At 36.7% G+C, this 13,341-nt stretch overlaps 1 protein-coding gene across 6 annotated transcripts in view; it reads right to left on the bottom strand.

Annotated features, from left to right (window-relative positions):
- The window catches only part of tanc2b (tetratricopeptide repeat, ankyrin repeat and coiled-coil containing 2b), a 210,103-nt gene that overhangs the window by 38,259 nt on the left and 158,503 nt on the right, over positions 1 to 13,341 (bottom strand). For all 6 annotated transcript variants that reach the window (XM_077224633.1, XM_077224637.1, XM_077224634.1 and 3 more), the window contains 2 exons: positions 11,426 to 11,585; positions 8,281 to 8,523 (listed from right to left, as the gene is read on the bottom strand). In XM_077224633.1, the coding sequence (XP_077080748.1) occupies positions 8,281 to 8,523; positions 11,426 to 11,585 (403 nt within the window). The remainder of the gene's footprint in view (positions 1 to 8,280; positions 8,524 to 11,425; positions 11,586 to 13,341) is intronic.

Here is a 13,341-nt window from a genome sequence, read left to right as displayed (position 1 = left end):
TATTGTGAGTGCATCAGCTGATATAGAAAAAAATCATTTTGAAATTGATTTTGGACGTGCTTTTGTGTGTTATCATGTGTGCTTGTGTGTATACGATCAGACAGCCTTGTTCTGAGATAATGCTTTGAAATAGAGTTTGAGTTTGTGAAAATGTGTGTGTGTATGTGTGTGTGTGTGCAGTGCCCCAGGTGCTTCTTATTCCAGGAAACTGCAGGTGGATGAATTTGAGTTTCTGTTTCAGTGAGACTGAAAAACAAGCAATTACAGCAGCTTTAGAATTGAATTAAAGACGTTCCGTTGTCATGAGGACCTTCCAGGGCATTACAATCCAGCTGAGTCAGGTTGAGCTGTCCTTATTGGAGTCTCGTCACGCAATAAGGGAAATTCAAATGCAATAGAAAGGAATCCAGCCAAGCAACACAGCTTGACTTTGCTCAGCCTGAGTTAAATGGATAGTTCACCTAATAATGAAGGTTTTGTCATAATTGACCCTTCGCTAAGCCCCGCCCTCCCTAGTTACTGTTGCTACGCCTGACAAGCTTTCGCGCCTGGCACAAAATAAACTAATAATTATGAATCAAACAGCTTATCCATAAATCTTGTGGAATAACACTAACACCGGGAGAGCTGTGATCGGATTGGGTTAAAGTTACTCAGTCAGGGGTAGTAGGCCGTCGATTAACAAAATGCTGAAATATATTTTAAAGTATGTCAGTGAGCCTCCGTCTTGTCTTTAATCGTCTTATTTTACGTAAAAATATATGCATTATGAACAAAGAACCGTCATTATTTCCAAGCAATATGTGTTTTTGTTAATCCTATGGACATTTAGTTGTGAATGGGGTCTCCCACTGCTTGATCCACGCACATCAATTCTCTCCTTGGCTTTTAGATTTTCGGGGAAAAAATTCCACTCCCCCGTCCAAACTTTTAGGATACCGGGTATCAGATTTGCACAATCCATACGCACAACGCTTCGGCATGTTTCCCTCGCTCGAAAGCTTGCCAGACCTCCCGCGCCTAGTTACGGTTGCTAACACACGATTGGCCAGTGGCAGTTTTCGGGCGTGGCTTTAGTGAAGGGTCAATTTACGCTCCATCATGTCATTCTAAACATGGAACAGAAAAGAAGATATCAGACCGACATTGAGAGAAAATAAAAAAAAAATGTCAACACATTGCAAATTGTACACTATACTAAAACTAATCTGAAGCCATGCAATAACTTTACGACAATAATGATTTATCTTAAAGCACCATATTTAAACATACACTACTGTTCAAAAGTTTGGGGCCGGTACATTTTTTAAATAAGTCTTATGCTCATCAAGGCTGCATTAAAAATACAGTAAATCAGTAATATTGTGAAATATTAATACGATTGAACTATTTTTTTCTATTTAATTCATTCCTGTCCTCCAGTCTTCAGTCACATGATCCTTCAGAAATCATTCTATTATTCTGATTTGGTGCTCAAGAAACATTTCTGATTGTGATCAATGTTGAAAACAGTTGTGCTGCTTCATATTTTCGTGGAAACCGTGATACATTTCTTATTGCAGGATTCTTCGATTAAAAGAAAGTTCAAAAGAACAGCCTTAAGTGAAAGAGAAATTTTATGAATGCCTTTACTGTTCATTTTGATCAATTTAATGTGTCCCTGCTGAATAAAAGTATTAATTTCTTTAAAAATTGTCTGTTAGATCTCATATGGCATTTCGATGATTTGGAATAAAGTGAAAATAAAGTAATTTGAATATGATTTTTGGAGCTCAACAGCCTCAGTCCACATTCACTTTCATTGTATGGAAAAGAGCAGCCAGGACATCCTGCTAAACATCTCCTTCTGTGTTCCACGGGCGACAGGGTTTGATATGAGTGATATGAGTGAAAGTAGACGATGTCAAATGTTCTTTTTTTATGTGAACTAGCTCTTTAAGCTCAGGTTTATATTGTGTTATCCACATTCTTTCTTTTCATTCTCTTCTAGAAACCTGTAATTAGAACATGCACGTGTCTTCAGTATCTCTCCTTTCAGCTACACTCCACACAAAACCCTCTACAACATTACATAATCTACAATCTGCACTCCTCCGGTCCCATTCACACCTCCTCAAGTCCCCGGTTTCTCTGTTCCTCAGATGAGAATGTGACGAAGTGCTCGGGGGGGGTTTGAGCTGGTAAAGCCGGCAGCTTTGATCTCCTCAGCCAATCCACAGCCGGCATTCTCATCTTATCTTTATCTCTCTGGTTCCACTTCTCACCCATAATCCCTTACCTTACCATTATCTATTTTTCTTTCATCCACCTCTTTTTCTTTTTCTCTGTCCTCCGTTTTAGTCATTCCTTGTTACATCATTTGGGTTTATAGTGAGTATTTCTCTCTCTCCTTTTCACTCTCTTTCCTTTTCTCTCCTCATCACTTACCTCAGTACATTATTTATATCATTGCCCTTTCATCTTTTTTTTCAGACATTCACCCCCCCCTCCCCACTACACATCTCTCGTTCAGACTAGATTTGTTTTCTAAGCAATTATGAAGCGAGGATTACATGTACTGATATGGATGATCTCTGCATACTGCAAAAAAATGATTTTCTTACCCAGTATTTTTGTCATGTTTTTCTGTACACATATCTGAACATTCTTAAATCAAGATACATTTACTGTAGAAGCCAAGTTAATTTAAAAATACCTAATATATCCTTGATTACATTTTTTGGCTCTACTAGAATAGGTTTTCATTCTTGAATGTTAAAAAAACACATTGTTTTCCCCATATTCTCCATTGTTGCAGCTCGGCTCTTCCCAATCTGTCAGTTTAGTTCCAGTCTCTATGAAGCCCCGCCTTCAGAAAAGCACACTGTGCTTTGATTGGTCGGCTGGAGTAGTGACACCTACCAACTTGTTAACTACCCCACTGACAGATATTATTTCTTGTTTTAAGCATTAACTCACTTCATTTTGATACACTTTTAAGTAAACAAGACTTAATATATCAAGTCATTTTGATTCTAAATTAAATGTATCTTGATTTCAGAATTTGTACTGGAAAACAAGACAAAAATACTGAGGAAGAACATTTTTGCAGTGTAGTTTTTACATCTAATGTAGGAAGGTCATGTGATCTGGATGTGTGCATCGCAAAACCGTTCAGAGAAATCTGTGAACACACTCTCATTGTTGTCTTCATTCTCTTGTTATGTTCAATGGGATCCCAGCAGCCATATATTTTCAAAAAATAGCCTAAATACAAAGTGAATGTGGGCTGACAAATTCAGCTTTGGTTACGATATTCAGCAATAGACAAAAAATTAAAAGAAGAGTTAAGAAAAAATATATCAGTCACAGATATTCCAAACCGTTCATCCAAAAAACTGAAGGGCATCTTGCTTGGTAATTTTTACTGTGACTGTTTGAATAAAAAAAACATGTTCGGACGAGTTTAAAATCACAAAGCGAGCCTCCTCTGGAAAAACTAGTCCCATTCGAATAGGGCTTTAATCTCTGGTTTCTCTTACTAATGGCATCTTACAGCGCTCAACTCTCCTCTCGAAGGCCGATGGGAGTCTACAAACATGAATTAGTATTACTTCAGCTTGCTTGGATACTATTAGACTACATTAAGCCAGCGTTACTACAGGCTTAGCATTGAAAAGACATCGAGACGGCCACCGTGGAGATTTTCCTCATTGTGATTCTGACTGACTGATGTAAAAGACACGTTACGATACATGTTTAATGAGTACATCTGCTCCCATGATCCCTAGCAGCACTGCCCGCACTGAATAAACAATCATTGCTGTCTGTGACCTAGACAAACTAATGTGCTGAATGTATTTCCACAATTCTCATATATTTATTCGCCCTCATATCATGTCAAACCTGGATGACTTTCTTTCTTCTGTGGAACATCCTGGACGCTTTTTCTCCATATAGTGAAAGTAAATGGTGACTGGAGCTGTCAAGCTTAAAGTTGACAAAAAACAACAACATGCAAATATAATAAAAAAGTCCTCTATGCGACTCATGCGCTATATTGCAGGATTCATGAAGCCACATGATAACACTGTATGACAAACAGACTGATAAGTCAAACATGGTGGTTGTAATATGTTTTAATCACAAGAACCAATGGAATGGGGTCGTCATGTCATTTTTGAAGCCCATATGACTTTTTTTAGCCTGTTTTTCAGAACATTAGTGAAAGGGGACATTAAGGATCGAATAAATAATGACCTCACCCACTTCTCGTATGAACATCAAGTCATACTGACCAACTTCAATGCTAATTTTAAGATGTTTTTGTCATTTTGGAGCTTGACAACCCCAGTCCCCATTGACATTTTATTATTAAAGGAAAGAGCAGCCAGGATATTCTTCAAAATTCTTCACTTTTTGCATAAGGCAAAATGTCATGGATGAGTAAAAATTGACAGAACTGCCATCTTTGTTTTAATTTTCCTTCTAACGGTGTTTATTGGTATAACGGTATATTGGTAAATGAATCTATTGAGCTTCTGTAGCCCCGACTCATTTCAGCACCACACCTGTGTTAAGTCTTCAGGTTTGTATTTCCACAGCGTGAAGTTAAGATCTTACGGATTTATGAATGAACGACTCGTTTTAAAATCTTCCCGGGCGACTGACATTAATTATGACATCCACTTCATTCCTCATGAGAACTTTCTTAAACTCCTCAATAAATACATCCACCTCACCAGCTAATTACTCTTCGACAGCGATGCCATAGAAATATACAGGGCTACAAGTTCTACACAAAATTCTAAAGATGTCTATAGATCACACAGACCAACTGGCATACTCTTTAACACACTATCAATTTCTATTATTCATATCAGTCAAATGATTGTTAGGCTGCATAAATTAGGTAAACTGAGAACACGTCCTAACACCTGATGTACTTGTTACATTGAAAGAAGAATGGCATCTACGCTAATATTAGTCTATCTGTCTCATCTTTATAGATGACAGGTCCTCCACACAGACCCTATGACCAGCTTCAGCTCCATGCCAGCGTGATGAATCTGATCCTCAGGCAAAAGCACCTGGATGAATGTTTGAACGATCCCGATCCCGGTCTGAATCCTGACTTGTGATGCAGTCTGATTCATAATGACACAGTGTTTGAGTAGTTCGAGTAGTGTTCGAGTTTGGGTTCCTCTGGCTTGGGGACACTTAATAGTCAACAATATTATTGATCTGACTGCACTGACGCTGCTGTATGAGAACTGAAATGAGCTGGACGATGACATCATGTTTTGCAGAACTGTTTTATAGATGAAATGAACTAGTTTAATAATTGACGATCTTTACAATGGAACTGAATCAACACTGAACTGACTTCACCAACAAAAACAATAGACTACTAAATTACTAAATTACAAATAAAATTACTAAATTACAAATAAAATTACTAAATGACTAAATTTAAAAAATGACAACCGTAAATTAGAAATAAAACATTAATGACTGTAAATAATCACTTCTTGTATGACTTCAGAAATCTCTGAATACAGTAGTGGCCAGAATTGATGTCCGGCCTAGGAAGATTGACACATGAAACATGCCATATCGTGCTTCAGACACCATTTTCAGCCAAGCTGTCATACAAAGAAATTATGAACACATGCAAAAACAAGGGAGAACCAATGAAATAATAATAACTGATTATGTTGTAGTCAGTATATGCTTTTTCCTGTCAGCTTTAATATATATATATATATATATATATATATATATATATATATATATATATATATATATATATAGATATTCTATGTATTTCTTTGCATAGTAAAATAAATCCTGAAGCTGTTTGCTTTTTTTTGCCAAATAATTTCCTCAGTTAAATACCTTAACCAAATTTAGTGTTTTATTCTTCCTTCATGTTTTTATGGCTTAATCGTACATGTAGCCACTACTGTAAGGTGCTTTTTGTCATTTTTGAGCTTGAAAACACCAGTATTTATTCACTTTATTATATGAAAGTGGTGGCCGGGATATTCACCTTTTCTGTAACACAGAATGAATTCAAATGGGTGTGAAACATCATGAGGGTGAGTAAATAATGACAGACCTGCCATTTGTGTGTTAACTTAATATGACAAATATTCTGGTACAATAAAAAGAATAATTAATCTTTATATTATATAGTATATTTTCTCCTGACCGTTCCAAACAGCTTGCCACAGTGAGATTTGAGAAACGATTAATGCCGCTGCCAGGGTTGGATGGTTTTTCAGAGCAACTGCATCACTTCTGATCAGTGAGCGTGAATACCAGCCGTTTTCTCCATTAAGAAATAATCTTTTATATCACTTGCCCTTTTGAGAGCCACTTTCTTTTGAGATAACCATAACTCAATTCTCTCGCTCTCCTAAAAAAAGTTCTTCTCATAAATACAACAATGCTGATTACTTGGACAATAACACAATCAGCCAGCAATGAAGAGGCGCTGTGTTATATAAGAGACATATCAACATCATCAGACAGATTTAGCTTTTACTTCAGGGAGCGCTATTCCAGAAGACTCATCATTATTGCCGCTATTACGCCTCTTATCTCCTGTTAACGCCACCCCGGCAGTGCAGAGCTAAAACATATAGTTTATGACCCGGGCTGATTCCATCACTAACTGCTATTTGATGGCAATGAGTGGCTGCGAGTGAACACACTTGTATGATTGAGCTGAACTGGAAATGCACTGAGAGTGAGACTGAAGCTGTAATGGTGTTACCGGATTGGACAGTGGAGAGTGCATTAACCTGTGAGCCATTCATAATGAATCAACAATGCCTTTCAAATTCCTTATGAATAAAATATGAGGAAGTTGAATGACATTTAAAGAAACATTTCATTTCTCAGTACGAATTAACCACAGAAATGTGGGCTATTTAAAACAACAACAACAAAAGTAATAGATTATGAATTATTATAATTGTTATTATAATTATGTAAAATGAAATATTCAAAAATATGTAAAATTTTATAGGTTGCTTTTTAAACAATTAATGTTTTTAGGTTGCATCAAACATTTATTTGCATTAAATGTATTGTACATTTATTTGTTGAATTAATGTTTTAGCATTTTATATAAAATTATAGAACATTAATATAAATGTGAAAAATAATAAATACTACAACAATAATACATTATAAATAAATGTAAATAATTGCAACCTTAAAAATGTTACGTATTTTATGAATATTTTATTAATTCTTATTTTATGAACAAAGCAAACCTTAAACAGAACACCTGTTCTTGTGTGTTTTGTTGTTGTACGACTTTTTCCTTTCATATTTCCTCTCATTCCAATTCAACTTCCTGTTGTCTGTGGTTAAAGGTGCACTATGTAACATTTGGCCCTCTAACGGTTAAACTGCATGCATTTTGCAGAAGAACATTGTTTTGGTTATGCGTGACTGTCCGGATGAATACGTTTATCATATTGCTCATAAAACATTCACTACTGAGATATAACCAGTTTAAATGGAAAGGATCTCAAGCTGACTAGCTGAAGACGTTACTTTACCCATTAATGGACACGGTACTTCCTTGAAAATAAATTCCAGTACAGCAGCTACAACAATAGCTTTTATGAAATAATAGCTTTTATGAAATAAGCCACAATGAACTCTCTTAGAAAGCTTCATATGGAAATTTATCTCTTCAATAAAATACTTACAATGCCATCTCAACGTCGCTTTTACAACATTTCAAATCCCTCAGTTCTCGCCATCTCCGAAAAGCCAAGCAATGTTGATTCTTGTTTTATTACGAGCTCTATCGCATTCTCTTTTTGTCAGCAGACTCTCACCTCTCACTCGTCAGCGTTTGCCAATTTTGCGTGTAATGCATCATGCTTGGTCTAAAATATTAACCCTTATATAACATCCATACCATAGTGAATCAGGGTAAGACAAAAACACGTTTTGAAAGAAGGACTGATAGTCTATTGACTCATTATTCACATTTTGTTAATTTTGAACAAAAAAGTTGCAAATTCCAACTTTAATTCAATTCAAATCCAAAAGTCATGAACTGAAACAGATCTAATGCTTATAATCTGAATGTTTCCCAGTGATCAACATGACGTTCATGATTTGTGTGTTTGGGATTTGCCAAAGGAAGCTGTTCCCAAAGCAGTGGGATTGTTTTGTGCATATCAGGATATCACAATCATGATTGATAAAGAGATAGAATGAACAACAGCACACAAACATCCATAAACAGAGGAGGCGGGGCTTAAGACTCACCGGCCACTGAGTTAGGGCGGGGCATGAGGTAGAGTGGGGTGGGGTGAGAGGAATAGTGGGCGGAGCTTGGCTCAGGGATCTTGTTGAGGCTGTAGGTGGAGGCGGCCATGTTCTCGTCCACACGGTACAGGCTGGAGTCTAGTGTGGATCTGTGTGAGTGCCAGAGCTTCAGACTACTGCCTCGAGAGCCATCGCCGTGTTTCCCGCTCCTGTCCACCGGCTCCGAGTAACTGGTCAGGGTGGCTGGGAAAAAAGGCAGAATGAACAAGAGGAGCTGTCAAGATTTGTGCTTCTTACAGTTCACATGTTATTTTTGTGTAAAGATGTGACAAGAAAATCCTGTTAGAAAGGATAATTTCCCTGGAGGAGCTGGATTGGAGTATACTGTATGAAAAGTGATTGCAGCAATTAAGCTCTTGCAGAACTGCTCAGTTTTGCAAGCATCATTTGGACTGACTTTCATTGCATTATCTTAAGATATGTGTGAAAAACACAGAGCTTTAGAGACTCAAAAATATTGGTAACTCTTCATTAAGGTTCCATTTGTTAACATTAGTTAACTACAATACTTCACTTGAACTAACAATAATAAATATTTATAACGCATTTATTAATCTTACTTAATGTTAATTTCAACATTTACTAATACATTAATAAATTGTCCTATTATGCCATTTGAAAGGTTCCTAATGTCGTTTTGGAGTCTCCTACAACAGGTTTACAGGCATCCAAGGTCAAAAAACACTTTAATTTTCTTACTATATACATTGTACATCACCTCTTTAGCCAAAGAGTCTGAAAACGGTTTGTTCAAAGATTCAGTCTCTCTAAACCCTCCTTACTGCTCTGATTGGTCAAAAGGCCCGGTCTGTTGTGATTGGTCGACCTCTTACAGCGCATGTCGGAAATAAAACGCCTATCACCATATCTGAATTTTAGCTCTTCCTCAGCACTTGATGCACAGTGATATGAAGGATGGCGTCAGTTTTTCCATATCAATTCCAGCGTGAGACCTCATCCTGTTGAAGTGCAGCAAAGACGCAAATGTCGACAACACAAACCAAACTCTTCCAGTCTCAGCTATAACGATAGCTTTTGAGGGCGGGTCAAAGTTAGACGTCGATCACAGGCAGCCAATGAAGAGCATAGACTGTCATTATGCAAATTTGTTACATTGTTACATTGTTATGTAACAGGAAGTGAGACTGGAATTGCTGACGACTCACTTTAAAATCAAATGGTTTATCTGTTAATATTTAAATCAAATTAAACTGACCTGAGCAAACAAGTGCTAACAAATGAGTTGTATTCTTCTTAACTAGCATTAAAAAAGATTTTGTAACAAATGTACTGTTCGTTGATAGTTAATGGTAGTTAACTAATGGCACCTTATTACAAAGTGTTACCAAAAAATCTTTAAAACTGAAGTGTGTCGGTTTTGCAACACTAATAGCAGCAAGTGGGATTGCATTTTTGTCTCAGAATTGTTGTTGTTGTTGTTGTTTTTAAGAAAACAAGTGTATTATCTGAGCATTCGTAGTGCACTACACCAGTTTGAACACACTAATTCATAGTTTTCAGTCGTGTGACAGGTGCAGAGACCTGGAGGGCCTGTCAGGTTCACATCTGTTTCAAGCATTAATATTTAGATCACATCTCAAAGGTAGAGAAATTAGATGAAGTTGTGGACTTGCGATCCACATGTACAGCCTTCAACACACTTAAACAGCAGAATATACTAAAACACTTGATGTGAAAAATATATAACACGGCTTACTGAATTTAATCTTCTAATATCGCGGTCTTAAAATATTGCAATATTGTGCAAGCGGACATTGTTTTGATTGGGTGTTAAGTATCAATCTTTTCAGGGCCTGAATTTCGGTGATTGCTAAAATTGTGCATAATTTTACCATAAGCTTCACGCTTGTATTGAATCATTATGAATCATTATGAACAGCAGCTACGCTAATTATTTTCCCTTTTTGCTTTTCTGCTGTTATCTCGGGACGCGAGTCCCGAGAAAAACGGCGTTCGTCAGCTCCAGTTTGTATCCAGCCTTTCACGGAGACTTCAGATACCCCAATCACAAAGCCTGTGAAGAGACGACTCAACACCGGCGATATGGACCCTCTATGGTGGACGGCACTGATCCTCAACAACTCGTCTCAACACCGGCGTGATTACTTGGACTTCCAAAAGATGGAAATGGATAAATATTCTAAATGTTCCGATCCAATCTGACTTGTAATGCTGCCCGAATCATAAATCATGCACTGTTCCTTCGTTGGCCAGAGGAGAACTGGCCCTCCGACTGAGTCTGGTTTCTCCCAAGGTTTTTTTCTCCATTCTGTCACCTGATGGAGTTTTGGTTCCTTGCCACTGTTGCCTTGGCTTTTGGCTTGCTTAGTTGGGGACATTTAATATTCAATAATATTATTGATCTGCCTTACTTAAGGTGGACGTTGACTCAATTTTCTTTTAGAAACAAACTCTGTTATATTATTTTCATGTTATCACTGTGAAGCTGCTTTGATACAATCTGTATTGTAAAAAGCGCTATATAAATAAAGGTGACTTGACTTGACTTGACTTGTATTGAGGGAAACAATAATAATAATTTGAAAGAATGTAATTTCACAAACAGCGTACGTAAATCAGTTCTACTGCATCTCTCTCTCTCTCTCTCTCTCTCATCTATAATGTTGCAAAATATCCTATTTCAAATAAATGCTATTACAAAAATTTCGAAAATTAAAACAAGTTCTTTTGAACTTTCTATACATCAAAAAATCCTGACCAAAAATGTATCACAATTTCCACAATTGTCTTCAACATTGATAATAATCAGAAATGTTTCTTGAGCAACAAATCATTATATTAGAATGATTTCTGAAGGATCATGTGACACTGAAGACTGGAGGAATACATTGATGACAGGAATAAATTACATTTGACTATATTTTCAAATAGAAAATGTTTATTTTAAATCGTAATAATATTTCACAACATTACTTTTTTTCCAAATACTATATACTTTATAAACAAATACTTTTTTTTTTAATTTCTTTTTTTTTTTTGTATTAAATAAACGCAGCATTGGTGAGCAGAAGAGACTTCTTTGAAAAGCAGTAAAGACTCTTACCGATAATGCCACTGTCCCTGCTCTCCAGGGTGGATGAGGGGCTGGTGACGGGCTGTCCCGGAGCTGACGGGAGGGTGGAGCAGGGACTGCAGGCCGGAGGAGAGGCGGTGCTGCTGGTCAGGGTGGAACACGGACTCATCCTCCCGCTGGCTCCTAAACCCTGCACATACAACCAGTGTTGGGGTAACTCATTATAAGTCACTTGAGTTACGTAATCAGATTACTTTTTCAAGTAACTAGTAAAGTAACTCATTACTTTTTCAATTTACAACAAAATATCTAAGTTACTTTTTCAAATAAGTAAAGCTAGTTACTTTTTCAAATAAGTAACGCTAGTTACGTTTTCACATTTATTGACTGACAGCTCTCCTGTCCCCAATGTTGAGAGAAATAACGTGCGGAGGTGTTGTGTGCGCTGTGTAAACATGATGCTTATTTTAGTTCTAGACTAAATGTGAACATGCATTTACTCATCTCACTTGCACAAAAACATTCAGTATTTCTCAAAATGAATAAAAAAAGTACAATCTCAGAATTTTACGCAAAAAACTTTTATAATGAACTATATTAAATGACACAAAATTACTTAATGTATTTAATCTCACTTAATTAACCAAAGTCTTTGTTGCTGACCTTCAATAATCTAATTCAACCATACTAATAAGCAAAAATTACTTTAGATTAGATTTAGATATTGTTGAACTTCCTTCTCCTGTATCCTATTGTTCTTTAATCCAGAATGGCAGCACAGCTGCGGTTAGTTTGAGCGGCGCTCTCTATTGTTCACGTGTAAATATGCATTTCCTTCAGCTTGATGCTCATTCGTTTCACTTTTGGTGTGAAAGGGTCTTTACATTTGCCAAAAGTATTACTTTTTTGTTGTTATTAAATAACAAACAAGCAAGCCCAGCCCAGATGAGAAAAAGTAACGCTAAAGTAATTGCAATTAGTTACTTTTTTGGGGAGTAACGCAATATTGTAATGCACTACTTTTAAAAGTAACTTTCCCCAACACTGCACATAATCTTTGCTCTCAGTGCATGCTTTTGTTTGTAGTTGACCAATTAATCTCGATCAGCACAGGAAGCCTCTCTCTCTCTCTCTCTCTCTCTCTCTCTCTCTCTCTCTCTCTCTCTCTCTCTCTCTCTCTCTCTCTCTCTCTCTCCTCTCTCTCTCTCTCTGGGTGGGCACTGAGGGCATAATAAAGCATGGAACGGATAATCTGCCCAATCCCAACATTAACATCAAACGTCACAACAGGCAAAGCACCTCACCTTAAAACCCTCACAACTACTTAAGGTCAGAGAGACACTCTTCACACACACACACACACACTCTCTTTTTCTCTGTAGTTATTCAACACTATATTTCTGATCCGGTTGTTTAAACTATTCTTGTGCTGAAGCTCACGAATGCACGCAAACGTGAGGAAAATTCTGAAAACTGCTGTATCAACATAGAGGAATAGCAAAGAGGCTATCCTTACATAATTCCCTAATCAGAGGTGAACTCATCTGAATGCCATATGTGTCCTCTTCTCTGCAGGAGGGAAAGATCATGTTTGAATAAAGCTGACACATCAAAGAATAGGGTTTTTTTACTGTGAAAACTGTGGACGTTTCTTTATACTGCATCGTGATATTATTTTCATGACCATTAAAATTCTCCCAAATACCAAATGTGGCATGGTAACACTTTATAATAAGGTTCATTAGTTAACATTAGTGAATGTATTAACTAGCAAAAAACTAACAATGAGCAAAACATTTGTTATAGTATTTATTAATCTTTGTTAATGTTAGTTAATAAAAATACAGCTGTTCATTGTTTGTTCATGTTAGTTCACAGTGCATTTACAAATGTTAACAAATACAACTTTTGATTTCAATAACATATTAGTAAATGTTAAGATTAAT

The sequence above is a fragment of the Siphateles boraxobius genome, unplaced genomic scaffold (assembly GCF_051911475.1).
Source record: "Siphateles boraxobius isolate OS27281-9 unplaced genomic scaffold, OSU_SipBor_1 90, whole genome shotgun sequence".
Lineage (NCBI taxonomy): Eukaryota > Metazoa > Chordata > Actinopteri > Cypriniformes > Leuciscidae > Siphateles > Siphateles boraxobius.
The sequence above is the reverse complement of the archived record's forward strand: the minus strand, read 5'-3'. Positions and strand labels throughout refer to the sequence as shown.